General features: G+C 43.9%; 1 protein-coding gene across 2 annotated transcripts in view; it reads right to left on the reverse strand.

The window, feature by feature from the left end:
• LOC106810551 (low-density lipoprotein receptor-related protein 2-like) overlaps nucleotides 1-19,771 on the reverse strand; it is a 109,210-nt gene that overhangs the window by 51,429 nt on the left and 38,010 nt on the right. For both annotated transcript variants that reach the window (XM_014813935.1, XM_014813940.1), the window contains exons 2-18: nucleotides 17,285-17,437; nucleotides 11,010-11,132; nucleotides 10,084-10,212; nucleotides 9,681-9,800; nucleotides 9,125-9,253; nucleotides 8,367-8,480; nucleotides 7,860-7,982; nucleotides 7,035-7,154; nucleotides 6,633-6,755; nucleotides 6,345-6,508; nucleotides 5,900-6,020; nucleotides 5,678-5,777; nucleotides 5,197-5,397; nucleotides 4,696-4,910; nucleotides 4,110-4,253; nucleotides 3,440-3,652; nucleotides 2,005-2,200 (exon numbers count right to left, since the gene is read on the reverse strand). In XM_014813935.1, the coding sequence (XP_014669421.1) occupies nucleotides 2,005-2,200; nucleotides 3,440-3,652; nucleotides 4,110-4,253; nucleotides 4,696-4,910; nucleotides 5,197-5,397; nucleotides 5,678-5,777; nucleotides 5,900-6,020; nucleotides 6,345-6,508; nucleotides 6,633-6,755; nucleotides 7,035-7,154; nucleotides 7,860-7,982; nucleotides 8,367-8,480; nucleotides 9,125-9,253; nucleotides 9,681-9,800; nucleotides 10,084-10,212; nucleotides 11,010-11,132; nucleotides 17,285-17,437 (2,488 nt within the window). The remainder of the gene's footprint in view (nucleotides 1-2,004; nucleotides 2,201-3,439; nucleotides 3,653-4,109; nucleotides 4,254-4,695; nucleotides 4,911-5,196; nucleotides 5,398-5,677; nucleotides 5,778-5,899; nucleotides 6,021-6,344; nucleotides 6,509-6,632; nucleotides 6,756-7,034; nucleotides 7,155-7,859; nucleotides 7,983-8,366; nucleotides 8,481-9,124; nucleotides 9,254-9,680; nucleotides 9,801-10,083; nucleotides 10,213-11,009; nucleotides 11,133-17,284; nucleotides 17,438-19,771) is intronic.

Raw genomic sequence — 19,771 nt, forward strand, 5'->3', positions numbered from 1 at the left:
ACACATGGAGGCATGCTGTCCAGGAGCGAGAACGCGACGGTTCTACACGATGGAGGGGGGAGAGTTCTACACATGGGAGGCATGCTGAGGAGGAGGAACGGAGAGTTCTACACATGGGAGGCATGCTGAGGAGGAGGAACGGAGAGTTCTACACATGGGAGGCATGCTGAGGAGGAGGAACGGAGAGTTCTACACATGGGAGGCACGCTGAGGCAACAGTCGTGGACGTAACTGAGGAGGAGGAACAGAGTTCTACACGCGAGAGGCATGCCAAAGTGACAGTTGTAGACTTGGGAGCAATGTCACGCCCAGCGACAATTGACATGACGACGCGGCAGTGGGACCAAATGTCTATATAACCAAGTAAATGCTGCGCAGCTTTGTATGTGACCGTTTCTCGACCGTTTCTTGGAGCAACAGTGCTGGATGTAGGTGTGATAGTATGCCACGCCTAGCAATGGTTAGCTCGCCATCGCTTACCGAGACAAACTGCCTAATCCTGACTAAAATATTGTGCAATGCTGTACATGACCGTTTCGTTTAACTAGCTACAGTGGTGGATATAGATGCCATGTTATGTTGTGGACTAAATGCACCTAGGTTCAGTGTTTCCATTCAATATGTGTTATATGTGCATCACCAATTAATTAATGGTTTGGCGACATCCAAATCGCAAAACCCTGTAGACTGAGGATAGAGTATGACAAACGGTTTTGCATGGACCTGGTATGATACGACATTTCAGTAATAAAAGATTACATGATTGTAGCCTATAACCACAGTACCATGGCACTAACCATTTAAACAGTGTGCAATTACTATTACATAAGTGCCTAAACATCAAAGATTAGGTTTAATTAAAATGATTAGACTGTTGAAGAATAAGGAACCGATGCATTAGTCTTTCGAAATTGCATCCTATGAAATTGCAAGACGATTTGTACTATGTATTTCAGTCCCTATATGCACAAGCAATCACTCATTCAATGCTTTTCAGTCAGTACTTTACTATTAACAAACAAGTTTTCTAGCCTTGAGACAACCTTTACGAATAGAAGGAGGCTATTATCTCACCACACTCAGACAGAGTTTGAAGGTCATTGGGATTTCTAATAGTAGTAGTTGGTGACATTTTAGAAGAGACTGAACAGAACAAGTTACACAGTAAATTATATAGTTAAGTGCCTGTTATACGCAATTTGGATGCTATTTTTATAGCTACTATTATACCTAGAAATTTTACAGTGTGAAATGTTTTAATTACATGACATTACATCTGCGTTCATTACGTAAAACAGCCTACGTAAGCATTGTGACTAGCATTATGTGTATTATTATTATTCTGTTAGACTCCCTACCTCATTATAAACACCAAATAAAACATCAAAATATTTCATTTTTTGCATATTGAATATGCATCCTAAGCATTCTTGCAGCCGTCAATACCTCATGTACTTTTGCACGGAACCAATCTATCAGTCATACACTGCTGGAACAAAGTGATTTGGAAGCAGTCTAAGGAACGCTTCCTGCTTGAAACAATCGACTAAAAACGTGTGTAGGCCAAATCTCAAGGCAAGAAATGTAATTTTGTTGTTGTCCTACTTTGTATAGAAAATAACATAAATTATAAATACAATGCAAAAGTTTGCTGTTGGATATGGTGATGAAGCAGTTTTTTAACTACCCTCATGTAGTGCTGAAACGCAGTATACTTACTTGCATTTAACACGTCACCCTGTTTTTCCACGTATAATAAGGGAGCTAAATACACAGCCACACGCAAAGCAATGCCGTTTTGTTGCAATTTACACACGATGTGTCCTTGTGAACAATTATATAAACGTTTCCTTTTGATATGTCATCTTGAAGAATTGCATTACCCAATGTTATTAGCCATAACCATTTGCGTTTTGAGTTATACATACATCAACTCCTTCCTCCGAATGGAAATCGCACATTAGATCAGCTATTGAAGGCTCATGCACTCATAGTACTACTTACCCTTTGTTTGGATGAACAACTATAGCTCTTGGTTTCTTCAGGTTAGACATGAGGACTGATCTCTGTGTGAAGTTAGCCATCCGGAGTACGGTCAATGTGGAGTGGTAACGGTCCGTAAAGTAGAGATTCTGTGACACCCAGTCGATGGCCATACCTTCTACACTGCGTATACGTGACATGGTGACGTTTTCACGACCTGTAACAATAGAAACATGGTATTCAGGCAAAATTGGAGCAGTTTTTATTACGTTGAATGAAAATAGCAGTGCAGAAACTACTTAAATTACCCTCTGTGCCACAGCACTGAATAAAATAGCGTTTCACAAAACACCCTAATCTACATCTTACAGCTTCACATGAACTGACCCCATGTGTACAAAATCGCACTCTATCTACTGCATCGGACCAGACCCTGTGTGTATAGGCTCACATTTATAGTTTTCATTGGGCTGCACCATAAATCGACTGCATCACTCTCAATGTTAATGCTACCTCTTACTTTGTCCTATATATATGGCATAAGAACCTGGGTTAAATCTACCTGTTAGTTTGTGATGGGCTCTGTGTGTATCGCATCAGATTCCGGGTTAAAGCTATATGTTACTTATTCATCAGTATGAACGAGTCACAGACTCTAGGTTATAGGTACATGTTTCGTTGGAAAGTATCCTGTATGGACAGAATCATGGAACCTGGGTTGTAGGTACCTGTTATGCTGGGAAGTATCCTGTAGAGACTGGATCGCGTACTTTGGGTTATAAGTACCTGTTCGGTTGGAACAGATCCTGTATGTATGGGATCATGAGTTGTAGGTACCTGTTCCGTTGGCAGGTATCCCGTACAGACGGGCTCACAGACTCTGGGTCATGCGTAGCTGTTCGGTTGGGACATATCCTGTATATACAAGATCATGGGTTGTGGGTACCTGTTCTGTTAGGAAGTATCCCGGGATCCTGGACTCTGGGTCATTTTCTTACCTGTTCCGTTTAGGTAAATAATCACGCGGATCCTGGACTCTGGTCATTTTCTTACCTGTTCCGTTAGGGAAGTATCCGGGATCCGGACTCTGGGTCATTTCCTTACCTGTTCCGTTAGGAAGTATCCCGGGATCCCGGACTCTGGGTCATTTCCTTACTGTTCGTTAGGAAGTATCCGGGATCCTGAACTCTGGGTCATTTTCGTACCTGTTCTGTTAGAAGTATCCTGAGATCCCGGACTCTAGGTCAGTCTTTACCTGTTCGTTAGGAAGTATCCCGGGATCCTGGACTCTGGGTCATTTCCTTACCTGTTCCGTTAGGAAGTATCCCGGGATCCCGGACTCTGGGTCATGCGTACCTGTTCCGTTAGGAAGTATCCCGGGATCCCGGACTCTGGGTCATGCGTACCTGTTCCGTTAGGAAGTATCCCGGGATCCCGGACTCTGGGTCATGCGTACCTGTTCCGTCGGGGCGGATCCTGTGCACGACGTCGGTGAGCGTGTCGGCGTAGTAGATCCAGCGATTGCGCACGTCCACGTCGAGCGTCGCAAAGTTGGAGAACGTGCTGCTGATGGGCATCATGACCGTGCTCGGCACCACCTCGCGACCCTTCGGCAGGCCGATGCCGTTAACGGTCGTCTGCGTCGAGAAGACGATGAACTCCTTCTCTTCTGTAATGGCGAATCGTGTGCAGATGAGAGACTGCTCTCTTAAACGCCTACTCTCTGGAACCTATATGCTATCTCTCGAATCCCTGCCCCCTTTCTCTCTCGCTCTCTCGCTCTTTCTCTCTTCTGCTCTCTCTATCACTACCTGCTTCACCCCCAGGCACTTTAACTTTCGCTTTTGCACTGCCACCTTCTCTCGATCTGTCTCTACATTGGTCTCTGTCTCAGTCGATATCTTTCGCAGGCACTGCCTTCTCGCTCCCCCCACCCTCTTCCCTGATCTTCCTCCATCTCCCTCTTTCTCTACCTCTCTCTTACTATCGATCTATCTCTATTTCTCCCAGTCCCTCTGCCACACTCTCGGCCTGTCTCTTTTCAAGCGCAACCGAGACACACTCAATAATAATGCTACCTGACTGACTACGAAATGTGGCAAGGCATCCGCGAGTAGAGCACATACCGATGCAGCTTCTCTCGTCCGTGCCGAGGCTGTAGCCGATGCTGCAGCGGCACTTGTAGCCGATGGTGATCGAGCTCGGAACGCTGCGGCTGAGCACGCACAGATGCGCGCAGCCTCCGTTGTCCGTGCCGCAGGGATTCTCAGCTGTCGAGTCGCGACGCAGAGTTCAGATGAATGCGGAGCAGCAGACGAACATAAGAGAGACAGCGGTGGGCGTTAGTGCGAATGGTTGGATCATTATCGGATGAATAACAGCACATTTTTCGGAGTACAAATGATATGGTACTCATTTTACATATAGATCTGTTGAAGAATTTGTATTTGTTATATGGATCATATGAGATTTATATCATATACTGGAGGAACTAAATATGAAGATGTTATGATAAAATAAGTACTGTTTAACATTGGCCTGAGGGTTAGTACTAGTAGTTTCCTGCGACAATTGTGATTTTGTGTTACTGACATGTATGCTGCACGAAATAAATATCATGTCTGCCTAGACCCATTAAACGGGCATTTTTAGTTTAACTCTCCCTTGTCGCGAGAGCGTGCCACATTACAGTAGCTTTACCACAATTATTACCTGGCTTCTGTCGGTAAGCATGGTACGTCACGATACCCATGGGTTTCACATGGCTCGTGGGGTTGAGATGCACACCGCGTATTGTGCTATTACCGCCAAACTTCCTCACTTCCATTACACCCAGCCGTGTCCAGTCAGTCCAGTACATCTTGTCCTCGAATGTTGCGATGCCAAACGGGTGCGGAATGTTAATGCCCCCAGAGAGGATCACTTGACTACGAGAAATGATAGATGTTGGATAAATGGGAATTATCAATACACTACTTGTTGCTTGGTCTAGTCACACGCTAAGCATCCACTTGCATGAAATGACACTGCATTGACAATGCATTGCCATTTGTCACAGATTTCTTCCCCAATTTCCGTATTTTGATTTGATTATCAATAATCTGCCAATAAACCAAACTTTACAGTAGCGTCTAGCTCTACACATCCCCACTAATAGAAAGACATGCTGCCTATCCGAAATAAGAGTAATAATATCATCTAGGTGTGTGCTACCTGTTTTGACCGCTGTATGTGCATGACTGCATATAATCGATCTTGTTATCCACCCAGAAGATGCGCTTGGTGACGTAGTCCAACGTGAGACTGCTGGCGTATATGATGTTAGTACCAACCAGCAGCTGTACATCAGTACCATCCATGTTGGCTCTCCACACACTACCATTATTTTTGCCTCGATCGGCAAAGAACAAGTACCTAGCACCGAGAAAGCAGCACAACATTAGAGGTTTCTACTTGTTATAATTAACTGCTTAAAACTACTTCATTGTGGTAGTAATTAATTACAACTTGCTTGATACAGTCTTTAATAACCTTAAAGATGGCCTTAACCTTGATAAAGCACACATCAGAATACATTCCTAGTCAACTTGTGACAATGCAAAATCTGACACCATATGACTGATGGCTTAGCTACCTCATATTTTTAAATATTATATTAACTTTAAATAAAATAATTACTTTCACCTAGTCTTACCCAGTGCTAGGATCCACAACTACATCCATTGGTCCCTCCAATCCAGTGATGAGTACAGACCTGTATTTTCCTTCCAAATCTGAGACTTCTATTCTTTTGCCTAAAAGTGTGTCAAATTTTTGACAAAAACTCATTTAACATAAAAAAACATTGATGACAATATATACAATCGATGATAGTATCTCATATTAGAGTATTACACACAAAGATAGCTGTACCTACCAGTTCTGTCAGTGTAGTATAGGTTATTTCCAACCCAGTCCACAGCAAGGCCTACAGGGTTTTGAAGCCCTACTGATATCACCTCTTTCTCATCTGTCCCATCGATGTTCACTGAATAGATCTGCAATAGCAATCAAATACTCTAGCTTGTTACACTTAATTCAAACAGTATATGTTATGGCCTGGCATGCTTGCATAAGCCCTTACCAACCCTAGTTAAGTAGTTTGTTAAGCTAGTTGTTTTGGCACAAGATTTCCCAACTAGAACACACTACGCTCAGCACAAGCCTTTGCAACTTTAGCTTGCAACTTTTGGCAAGAGTCTGCTCTTGGGACGTTTTCCCAACTCTAATCTTCTACTTTTGGCACTAGTCTTAGCAACTCTAGTCAGCAACTCCTGGCCCAGGGTTTACCAACTCAAACCAGCCATTCTGCCACCACTCACCTTTTTCTCATCGTAGTCGGAGAAAAAGATTTTTCCCATGGTATAATGGTAGTCTACACCGACGGCGTATGTGTGATTGGTAGCAATATTCATTATATGGTTGGCATTGCGGTCCATGAGTACTATCTCAGCTCGCCTCGAGTAGATTATTTTCACCTCAGAGCCTGCAAGAAATTAGATAGCAACCCATCTATACACCTTCCATAGATACGGCTACGTGCATGCTCATACGCGAGAATGCATGCACATAGACGACCCTAATTTCAGATAAAGAATAGATCCACTTACTGTTGAAAGCCTTGCAGAAGTCCTTATCCCGCAAATACCCATCCACGCAGCTGCAGCGATAGGAGCCATCTAGGTTTGTGCAGATCTGGTCACAATATCCCCACTCATGGCACTCATTAACATCTAAAAAATGTTGGTATATAAATAATCATATCTTTCACAAAGCATAACCACAACATCAACACTTATCACTACATCACGATGCTTCTAGCTTGCATTTCCTGAATGCCAACTGCCATACCATCCCCGCATCACCACATTACACAGCCTGTACTAACCCTAACCTCTACCACCTCTTTCGTATGGATACATAGCAGTCACATAACAGTAAATGAGTGATATAAATTGGTAGGTTCTCAATAAACAACCAGTTAACAGATGATAACCCTCGCCACCACTCACCAAAGCACACACGGTTGTTGATAGGGCTAACGTGGTAGCCTTTCTGGCAGTAGCAGATGCCACCATCTGGGGACCCTCGGCACTCATAGTCACATGACAAGTCACTGCAGCCAGTTGAACCTAGATGCAAACACATGAATCACCCACATTTGATATGAATTGTACCATGGTTTCCCTAGCATGGCTACGCTCAGGTTTCTAATTTGTACACATAAGGATACACTGTGAAAGGCTTTGTGAAGTTGAAGGTCTGCCAACCACTTACAACTGATCACTTTAAAAGCTCAGTGAATGAATTATAAGTCAGTACGAGTACGTGAGCATATGCAAAGTGAGAAAGTCCAGAAGGCTGGGTCTTGCTGGTAAGAAAATGGTCACTGAGTGCCGCCCATAAAGATTAGAGGTTAACTACACAACTACATTTCACTTGTTCAGAATTCCACATCGAGCACCATTTCATAAGCAATTAAATTGCACAAATTTATTCAAGTATTTCAACCACCCCACCCTCATCCACGCACAAAGTCGGTATGATATAGCAACTCTGCAATGCCCCTGTACGAGATAACCACTGCTGTTTGATATCAAGTTTCTCTGAACTACAGCTCAATTACTACAGTCTAGGAGCACAGGTGTTCCAAACGGCATTTAAATACTGCTGACAAATCGAACCAGCAAGAATTCAACTTAACTTAAGGGTAACGGGTCATTCGTTACATCGGCCCAGCCAAATTGACCACCTTTGTTAAGTTAATAGAAATCGAACTCGACATTAATGCTCATCACTGCCTTGGCACTTATAATTCACTGCAATACTGTTCTTACTGCAGTTCTTCTCGTCGCCACCGCTAGGGCAGTCGTTCATGCCGTCGCAAATTGACGTGATATTGATGCAGCCGGGTTCATTCGGACACGCCCATTTGTTAACCGGACACGTGTGTTTTCCACCTGAAACATGAAATCACATCCTCGTGTAGTCAGGAGTTCTTGTTTGAAAATGTAAAATCGGTCACTGTTTCCCATACACAGGAGAACGCAAAGTTCTGTGCTTATACATGCTGGTGTATTTACCTGCAATAATGATCTTATTCCTCATGAAGCAAATGCATTACACGAATGATTCAGGTTATTGTGTGATTAAATAATTATCCATTCTAATTAGCAGCAACTCTTACATGTAATTACAACGAGTTTGTGACACAACTGCAGCCTGTGTAATACACATTGGATCCTATACGCGGATCGGTTGCAAGAAAGAATATGACCACAATACAATGATCAGAGGTAAACTGATTCCAAAGTCCCTGGGCCCACAGTTGGTATACTAGTTACATTTCAGCTCATCCGTCATGTCTCCACAGTCATCCCAGCCATCACAGACCCATGAGTTCAGAATGCACTTGTTGTTTCGGCAGGTGAATTTGCCATCTCCGCACGGTGGGTATGCTACAAGATCGACAGATGCGAGTATGAAAGATAAGCCCACTCAAAACGCTTTTCAACGCGAACGGATAATGGAAATGGCAATCAGTGGACTCTCTCACCTGTGTTCTACCCTCTATTGCACGCACACAATAAAACCCCCCACACTACTTCACAAACTGTTTTGAGCATATAGCCTTTGCATGCCCCACTCAAATATTAATCCATTCACGATATGATTTATAACTAAAGAGGATGAAGATTCTATTGTCCAATGAACAAGCAGGACTTACAAACACATTAGGTTCACCCCACCAAACAAATGGTCACAAAATCAAACACAAACTCCATTCCTACGTTATGTTATTTAGGTCAAAACTGTAACCGCAGATGAAACTGTCTGCTGAAACGATATACTGACTGCAACAACAAGTGAAAAAACTTTCAGCGATCACCTTTATACCAACAAAGTTCTCGTTACAGATAATAACCAACACATCCCCTTCACACACGCGCACGCACACGCAAACAGCTAACAGCTAACTGGCACATAAAATTGACCAGAGAGCATATCGAGATGAACGATTAACAGATTCTGTCATTGTTCCATACGAAGACACGTGTAATCAGAGCAATTGAAAAATGATATACGCCGACTGCTCACTCACCACAGGATGACGGTTCATCGCTCCCGTCAGAGCAGTCATCATCCCGGTCGCAGAGCCAGCTATTCGGAATGCATTTGTTTCCGTGGCCACATCGGAAGTAGCCCGTCTGGCATGCCTTGTGGTCCTCGCCTGCTCGTACACAATCGTGCTTTGTATTATATGCCCTGACATTGGTTTCACAGTGTAGCTAGATAATCTCTTGTCGCCAGTTTCCATTTCTTTACCAGCAATAAGTCATGTGCACAAAACGTGCAGCATTTGAATTGCTCGTACATTACTTTGCGGTTGCCTTTGATCCTGTCTCTTCCACAAAACAACAAACAACCTACCCACGTAGAATGCCTCATTTCTAAACCATATTTCTTGGCAAACACCACGTTGAAGATAACACATCAGAGCACCTCTTTTTACCTATATTAGAAGCACTCCACTCGATGTGAAATGAAATGTGTTCTCGTGTTTATTTTGCATGATAGTTTAGTTTTTGGTAGAATTATTTGTAGGTGTCATTTCCTAGTGCACTGAATAGCATATATGCACATAAAGAAATACACACCGCAATCCTTTTCATCGCTTTCATCTCGGCAGTCAAAGTAGCCATTGCACTTTTTCTCCTTTTCAATGCACAACTGTGTATCATTACATCGGAAGTCATCTTGCTGGCATACTCTATACACTATAAACAGATAGCAGGAATACATTATATCATTAAAATTGCAAAACGGGTGGACATAAACAGGCAGGATAATGTCATCAACGCGGTAACTGTGAACAACGGTTTTTATAATACGTGATCTTTGACTTGAAAAACGACATAAACCTATTCAGGTACACATTAGCCAGCTCCGCAGGTCTTTGAGAATCAATGATGTTCACAGCGGTTGAGAACTTTACGGACTCAGCCGCAGCGACAACATGGGAGAAGTCTATAACATAATAGTCTATACTATTGTACACACCACACTTGTTCATCATGCCTTCATCACTGCCGTCATCGCAGTCGGTTTTGTTGTCGCAGGTCCAGATCTTTGAGATGCATCGCGAGCCATTCGTACACTGAAACTCGGTGCTCTCACACGTCTGAGGAGCTGCAACAGACGATGGTGCACCGCTGCTGATTACAATAGGCCTACACTACGTACACGTCTTCACTATAATCAGCATGACTCCTTAATAAACTCTTCCTATTATGCGTGGAAATCGCACCGCCCCAATGCCATCATAGGTCTCTTGCTACTACAGGTCTATTAATGGGTTTTTATTGTGATGACTCGTGCCTTTGACTCGATCGCGAACAATTATGTCACTCAATGTTTTGTCAGAGAGACTGCATGTAAGTATTGTGAGAGGGAGCGAAAGGCGAGTGCATGCATGGAATAGGCAATATTCTGAAATGATGTCATATAAAGCCAAATACTAAAATCATGGTGACTGAGCAGTTTTCCATAGCTACCAACGTTAGTCTTATTGAAAATCGTTTTTATCCCCGATCACGAAATTAAAACTATATGTTTTAAAGCTGTGAGCATTCTGAACCAGGATTGTGTTTGCTAGACCACAAACTACTTTAATACTAATAGTACTGCAATAATTTTGCAATTTTAGAGTCTAGGCATAATTCTGTACCTAGCTGTCTTAAGTCTACAATTTTGAACTGAACTTGAATTCGGCCATGTATCTAATGCTTTCACGAAATATTCCTCGTTTTATTCTAATATATATACATTAAATTTACAGCCACTAATCGAACACAAATATTGTCCCCGGTAATCATGCTCATGATGTAAACACTATGATGATGACGCTCATGATCCAAAACCATCGAAAATATCGACGTAATGTATAATACGAGTGCTGCCGCCTAGTGCACGGTGAGAGTACTTACGACAGTTCTGTCGCTCATCAGAGAAGTCGCCACAGTCGTCGTATTTGTCGCAGACCCAGCTCTGCACTATGCAGCGACCTGTCGTCTCACACTGGAAGTAATTCGTCGGGCAAGTCCTCCCAGCTGCAAGAAACCCTCGTTAGCAACAGCGCCCAACTGCATGAAACCTTCGTTAGCAACAGCGCCCAGCTGCATGAAACCCTCGTTAGCAACAGCGCCCAGCTGCATGAAACCCTCGTTAGCAACAGCGCCCAGCTGCATGAAACCCTCGCTGGTGTCATAGACTATACCATCACACACATATATCTCACATCACACTCACATACCTACACCTCACTAAACACTCACATACCTACATCTCACTAAACACTCACATACCTACACCTCACTAAACACTCACATACCTACACCTCACTAAACACTCACATAGCTACCCCTCACTATACCCTCCACCCCTATCCCTCACGTCACACTCGCACCCCTACACCTCACTAAACCTATTCCTCACTTCGCCTACACACACCTATTCCTCACTATACCCCATCACACGCCTATCCACTCACTACGCCCAGCCACAAGTAGTCTTCACTACAACTACAGTCAACCTCTCCCAACACACACTTGACGCTTACCTACCTGTTACTAAATCCATGCATGCAACGATGTATACCAATCACCTACTCCACACCAACAGACCTGACTAAATCTATGTAGCCACATCTTCACCCACCTATCTCATTATGGCTTGCCTCATCACTACACCCAGCCACGGTAACATCTATCTCTCACTGCAACCTCCAGTCACAGCGACATCTAAGCCTCACTACACCCAACAACATCTATCCGCTATTCAAGCTAAGGCTCCCTTCCACGCAAGCACTACACGCAGTAGCTTTATCAAGTAGCTTTCAATAATTAAATGATGGTAAATAAACACGAAATGTATAAATATAAAGTCATAATGTTTATCTATTCTCTTTCGCCTATTATTATTAATAGTTCGAGGTAAATGCAATTCAGGTCGGCGTCCCTCTGCAACACACAATTTCACCGCACACACGCCACTGTGACACCAAACTCACAGAAAGATAGAGACACACTATCTTTCTGTGAATTTGTGCACAGTGGCGCGTGCGTGCGTGCTGTGAGACTGCGTATCTAGCAAAGAACCATTTGACCGTATTTACGTTGAATTATTAGTGAATGGAGAGAACATAAACATTGAGACGTTGGTAGCTAGTAAATACATTTCGTGTTTATTTACCACCATTTTAGCATTGAAACGTTCCAAGTGCCTGTGATGTAGCCCCTTCGCTCCCGCTAAAGGAAGAACTAGTAGAATTATACACGCAGCTGCTTTGATCCACTCCGCAACCACAGGCACTTGAAACGTCTCAATAAAAAAAAAAAGGTAAATAAACACGAAATGTACCAAAGTCTTAATGTTTCTCTACTCTATTTCGCCTATAATCACCTGTAAATGCCGGTCAAATACTCATCTGCAACACACAAGTACACCGCACGCCCGCCCGCGAAATTTTTTTTCCCACGAGAGTTCCGGACCCACCACAGATAGTGTTTTGTAATATATGGTGTCTATATAAGACGAACCTGGTTGGATTATAGTTAGTGTTAGGGTTAGGGTTCGGGTTAGGTTTAGGGTTAGGGTTAGGGTGTATAAATTTTACATTGTTGCTTCGAGGAAGTCGAGTGAAATGGAGTGCGCTGATTGGCTGGGGTCCGGAACTCTCGTGGGAAAAAAAATTTCGCCGCCCGCCCTGTGCTGCGTGCACAAACAGCATGAATAAGAGAGTTGTATTCCCTCTTATTCATGTTGTTTGTGCACGCAGAACACCGTGCGGTGTACTTGTGTGTTGCAGATGAGCATTTGACCGGAATTTACAGGTGATTATAGGCGAAATACTATATAGTAGAGAAACATTAAGACTTTGGTACATTTCGTGTTTATTTACCATTAATTTGTTTTATTGAGACTTCCAAGTGCCTGTGTCCGCAACGACAAACCCACTACTTACGCACGCCGCCTATCTACGAACTACCCACGACATTTCATCACCAATCCCACTACACAAAGCCACATCATCTTCATAGCGGACCTACCGCCTCACCTATATCTACTATACCATCCGCACCTCACCAGCTCACTCAGTATTCGACTACAACTATGTTACACGCTCCCCACTTCTCGCTTATAATTCTCGCTCACACACAATTTGCATGGCAGACAATATGGCGTGGTTTCCTGGTTGAGATTGCGTTTTGCACAGTCGGCTGTCAAAACACTAAGTCTTGCTTACGGCGCCAGGAAATAACCCTGGGTTGGATTGCAGTCATACGTTGGGTAATTTCGTGACAAATACACGAGGAATCGTTTACCCTATCATTGTAAGCAAATAAACCGTATACGAGAACACTTAGTAACCATAACACGAGACACATATATGTTAATGTTTAGTGATCTAAATAATACAAACACCTACACAATTTTAAACATAAAACTTCCTGAAATTATGTGAATTAATCCAACAACAGAATGCCTATGTTCCACATATCCGACTGACACAAGATCTAACGATTGGTAAAACTCACCCCCAGCTCACGACCATCAAGTTTTATATTAGACTTTACCAGGCCAAAGAACTCGTAGCAACCGGATATACGTATGAGAATGCACCCGTTGTTGAATATACACGTGATATAGACAATAGACGGTTGACTACGGACCATATTACTCGGTAGCTAAGTGATCATTAGTATTTAGACATTTTAACATGCAGACAAGTAGAGTTATACACGAACACGTCTAATCGGGGACTAATATAAGCAGAACGCCAGCAGTTCTGTTCACATGTTAGTGTCACCATTAAAAACAACTGCCACTAACTACGTGTGAGTTCCATAGATTACTAATGAGACTAATAGACTAATGAGCGGGTGCTGTGCAATTATTTATGGAGGTGACAAAAGAATGTTTTTCCTTGACAGTGAAAATGACATTTGATATATGACACATTTTAATGCGTTCAAAATGACATGAATTTTATGCCATTGCAAAACGTGAATTTGTGATCCTCATAAATAATTGCGAGGTGGTATGACTGGGTGAAGTGAAGTGGTGTGTCTGATCATGATACTATGGTGAAGTGGTAAGTAGACGCGTTTGTATGAAATGAGAGGCAGATATTGCTATAGGTAGTGAAAGGTAGATGTGGCTGATTACGACGAAGTGTAGATGTGGATCAGGAGTAAATAATCTCAAAAATGTGAGATTATTTACTTCTGATGTGGATGGATGTAGTGAGGAATAGATGTGGCAGGATGTAATGAGGGGTACATGTGGTACATGTGGTACTGCGTGAAGTGAGCTGTAGATGCGACTGGGTGTAGTGAGGGGTCTGATACGCCCTGGGTGTAGTGAGGGGTCTGATACCTGGGTGTAGTGAGGGGTCTGATACCTGGGTGTAGTGAGGGGTCTGATACCTGGGTGTAGTGAGGGGTCTATACCTGGGTGTAGTGAGCGGTCTGATACACTGCGCTGTAGTGAGGGTCTGATACCTGCGGCTTGTAGTGAGCGAGTTTGATACCTGGGTGTAGTGAGGGTCTGATACCTGCGGTGTAGTGAAGGGCGTCTGATACCTGCCGGTAGTGAGGGGTCTGATACCTGGTGTAGTGAGGGGTCTGATAACCTGGTGTAATGAGGGGTTGATACCTGGTGTAGTGAGGAGTTGATACCTGGGTGTAGTGAGGGTTCTGATACCTGAGTGTAGGTGAGGGGTCTGATACCTTGCGTGTAGTGAGGGGTCTGATACGCCCTTGGGCTGTATGTGAGGGGTCTGATACCTGGGTGTAGTGAAGGTTTGCATACCTGGGTTAGTGAGAGCGTCTGATACCTGGGTGTGTGGAGCGGGTTGATACCTGGTAGTAGTGAGGGGATCTGATACCTAGGTGTAGTGAGGGTAGATGTGACTGGTGGGAGTGGAGCGGTCTGCATACCTGCGTGTAGGTGAGGCGGTTTGATACCTGGGGCTTAGTGAGGGCGTCGAATACCTGGGTGTAGTCGAGGGGGTCTGATACCTGGTGTAGTGAGGCGGTCTGATACCTGGGTGTAATGAGGGGTTTGATACCCTGGGTGTAGTGAGGGTTTGATACCTGGCGTGTAGTGAGGGTTCTGATACCTGAGTGTAGTTAGAGCGGGTCTGATACCTGGGGTATGAGGGTCTGATTACCTGGGTGTAGTGAGGGGACTGATACCTGCGGTGTAGGTGGGGGCGGGTTCTGATACCTGCGGGTTAGTGAGAGGTCTGATAACCTTGGTGTAGTGAGGGGTCTGCATACCTGGGTGTAGTGAGCGCGTTACTGAACCTGGGTGTAGTGAGGGGTCTGATACCTGGGTGTATGAGGGGTCTGATTACCTGTGGGTGTAGTGAGGGGTCTGATACTAGGTGTAGTGAGGGGTAGATGTGACTGGGTGTAGTGAGGGCGGCTGATACCTGGGTGTAGTTGAGGCGTCTGATACCTGGGTGTAGTGGGGGTCTGATACCTGGTGTAGTGAGGCGTCTGATACCTGCGTGCTGAGTGAGGGGTCTGTACCTGGGTGGTAGTGCAGGGTGTCTGATACCTGGGTGTTAGGTGAGCGGTCTGATACCTCGCCGTGTAGTGGAGGGTCTGCATACCTTTGGTGTAGTGAGGAGTTTGATACGCTGGTGTAAGTGAGGGGCTGATACCCTGGGTGTAGTGAGGGGTCTGATACCTGGGTGTAGTGAGGGGTCTGATACCTGGGTGTAGTGAGGGGTCTGATACCTGGGTGTAGTGAGGGGTCTGATACCTGGGTGTAGTGAGGGGTTTGATACCTGGGTGTAGTGAGGAGTTTGATACCTGGGTGTAGTGAGGGTTCTGATACCTGAGTGTAGTGAGGGGTCTGATACCTGGGTGTAGTGAGGGGTCTGATACCTGGGTGTAGTGAGGGGTAGATGTGACTGGGTGTAGTGAGGGGTCTGATACCTGGGTGTAGTGAGGGGTCTGATACCTGGATGTAGTGAGGAATAGGTGTGCGTGGGTGTAGTGAGGAGTACGTTTGGATAAGTGTAGTGAGGGACGACTGGCGCATGCTAATAAGCGAATACACAACAGGCTTACAATATGTTTCCATGATACCAACTAACGTGCAAAATCTACGAACATTTTAGATCATTTTTTATCATTGAAGTTAATATTTCTGCTAGCTCTACAGCCCAGTCCAGGCCGAATTGGTAAAGCTATATTTTATCCTCCCACAAACGTGATGTAATATTCCGTATGATTAGAACCACGACCTGGTACATTATCCGTAATTTGTACTGCACGATATATGGAAACATATTGCCTGCCTGCTGGTATAACATGAAAACTGTTGTTAATTTAGTCGCATTAAATCGCGATGGTGAAATTGGAGAACACATAAAGCAAAGTGTGTCACATCAGGAGTGAAAAAGAACTCCTGATCACATGCATGGGTCATGCGATAATCAACCGCGTATATAATAACATCACAGCTCCACATATAAACCGTACGTGCCATATCAAACCTGTGATAAAAAATAATGCACAATAGGGTTGCGACCATTAATTTTTTTAGTTGGTTGCAGTGTAAAGCGAATTTTCAACATATTACTTATCATTACAAGCAACATATTAAAATATTGTAATGCAAATAACCTGCACCAACATTTACAACATGCACCTAAAAATAAAATATTCCTTTATAACCAAAATAACTTAATACAGTACAATCCAAAGCATATAAACCTATAAAAGCATACAGGGTTTATACGCTCTTGCATGCAATCGACTGTGCTCTTGGGTACTTGGATCCTAAATTGTCCCTTGGCTCTTAGAAGGCTTGCTGTTTTATTACATAAACAATTAAGGAAAGGGTGTCAATGTATGCGTCTTTTTTTCCTTTTTACAGATTATTTTTGGCAAAAGAATACGAAAAATTCTAGTATTCACTAATCTCACCAAAAGGCACGAATAAGCCAATTACTGGGCCAAAGAGGCTGGCACAAGAAATGAAAATTGAGTGCTGCATCAATAACGGGGGAGAACTGTAGCAACTTTGCTATTTTCGGAAACATGTCAATATCTTCTGGCGAGAAACATACATTTACTGTAGCAATTTCTAAGAGCTTCGGAGACAATCGAGGGGTGCGTGCACACCTCACCAACGACGATGGCAGTTGTTTATTTATGGACGACAACACAACATTGCTACTCACTGCAGTTTTGCTCATCGTAACCGTTTGCGCACGCCGTCGCGTTGTTCGGGCAGTAATCGCAATCGTTATCGCTATCACAGACCCACGTAATGGGCAGGCACGAGTTATCCTTGGGGCAGCGAAACTCGTCCGCATCGCAATTACCTGCACCTTCTAGAAAAGAACAAAAATACGGAAACGACGACGATTAGAATCTGTCGGGCTACGACGACACACCACGCGAGCCACTTACTGCAGTCGGTCTCGTCGGAGCCGTCCGAGCAGTCCTCGTCGCCGTCACACAGCCACGCCGGCGGCAGGCACGTGTTGTCGACGGCGCAGTAGAACGTTGTCGCTATGCAGTGCTCACCGGTAACTGGCAAACAGACCAACCGTACGAGGAGGGAGCTATGTACTAGACACATAGCTACACTAGACACATAGCTACACTAGACACATAGCGACACTAGACACATAGCGACACTAGACTACTGCAACACTACTGCGACGGCGACACCAGACACAATATTAGCAATAAACTTCGCGGAGATGCCATTCGTGAGCTAACATCGATAACATCGTGGATATATGAGAAGAGCTTTCCCTTCAAGTGCAAACCGTCACGCAAGACTCCAATGCGGTGTACGTGCGCCATACCGTCATTCTCTGGTCTGTTCACATTAACGGCTAAAAATTCCCGTCGCACTCGAGGAACGTCTTATCTAGCTGCTTGCGCACTTTAAGAGTTACATAACGTGATGATTTTCAGCCACAGATGGTTGGGAAATCGGTTCGCCAATATCTGACTGAAGATTGCATTGGGGTAAATTGCTACGTACCGCTACGAAGGGCATGGTTACTGATATACTTTTATATCAAGAGCTAATAAATACCTTAGCTGTTCTTACCTAATGTTTATTACCTCCGCGCAACGGAGTTGCAGGGAGGTAATGTAATCGCTCTCGTGTGTGTGTTCGTGTGTGTGTTCGTGTGTGTGTGTAGCCAGCAGCGAGCCAGCTGTTATACACATGTATACATGTTACACGCGTTGGCGTGATCGATTCAGCAGCAGCTCGCCTTAAGGCGTCCAGTCAGCAGCAGCTCGCCTTAGGGCGTCCAGTCAGCAGCAGCTCGCTTTAGTTCGTCTAGTCAGCAGCAGCTCGCCTTAGGGCGTCCAGTCAGCAGCAGCCAACAGCGAGCCAGCTGTTATACACATGTATACATGTTACACGCTCGCGGAGGTATGCACTCTCTTTGAGTGCCCTCTGTCTAGTTAGCTATTGTTGATATATTGTGCGCTATACAGGCTATTTGACAAAATTGAATCCTACTTCACCCAATGACCCATACGTGTGATATAAACAGGGCAGCCACTAGCACGCAGTGTCGACCGCACGCACACTTCTACGAAGCAGGGACAATTAAGGAGCGGCTACAATCATCGTTGGACAGTTCTAATATATTACCTGTTTCACGCTGGCTAATCCGCTATCAGTAGATCGTGTATCATATGCTAGAGTCGTGACGGTTAGATTCATTGTGTAGTTTCATGAAAGCTTACCTAGTTATCTCTCAACGATTTGCCCTTAGGCGCAATCTCTGTTGCAATAAGGGTTTATAGTATGATTTGCACATTATTGCCGTAAGCAACTGATGATGGCACATAATATTAGATCAAACATAACCCAAATGAACCAAACTAACAGTACATACCAGGAAGTATACAAAATCACTCTCGCATACAAACGCACGCACGCACGCATGCACATACACACCCTTTGCGCACGCACGCGCGCACTGGGCTCATGCAATTCTCGTATGCCTGCACGCATGCCCACAACACACACGCCACACAAACTATTGAAGTAATTAGGGTAGAAGTAAGACTGATTTCATTTCGTTGCTGAAGCAGATAGTCTTCCATAACCGTGATATTTCATGCATTTTGTTACCCTCGCGTCTTACACTTGTATAATAATATAATAATTTTTCATCAGGCATTATTTTTAACACTGCTGTGCTCAATATATACGCTATACATCATTGCAAAGTGTGACACATCATTCCTATACACACGATGATCCGGTTTCAAATGATGAGCAATAATGTTCGTGTTGTTTGCATTCTCATTGCCTACTTATAGGATTTGAGCGAATGATTTAGCAATCATACAAGAGACCCGGAAACATGAACATGAGCTAGAGGGTCTCTTAATTATATCCCCATGCACACTCACAATCATGATGACAACTTTGCAAAAACTCTTGACGGATTTTATACGGCGGAACACTAGTGTAAATGGTAATTATCTCTCATACAATATGGTGTGGTGAATATTTTATAGTCTTAAAGGCTCACAATGCGCATGCAAACGCTAATTTCTCCATGCAGTACTAGACTAGCAAATGCTTCGTGGCATGCATAATCACACTACCTTATGACAAAGTAAACTCTAGTTCCTCCCATTTCACTGCACGTTGTCTTATAAAAGGTATTTTGAAAATACCT

Source organism: Priapulus caudatus, unplaced genomic scaffold (genome assembly GCF_000485595.1).
Source record: "Priapulus caudatus unplaced genomic scaffold, Priapulus_caudatus-5.0.1 Scaffold17, whole genome shotgun sequence".
Taxonomy (NCBI): domain Eukaryota; kingdom Metazoa; phylum Priapulida; class Priapulimorpha; order Priapulimorphida; family Priapulidae; genus Priapulus; species Priapulus caudatus.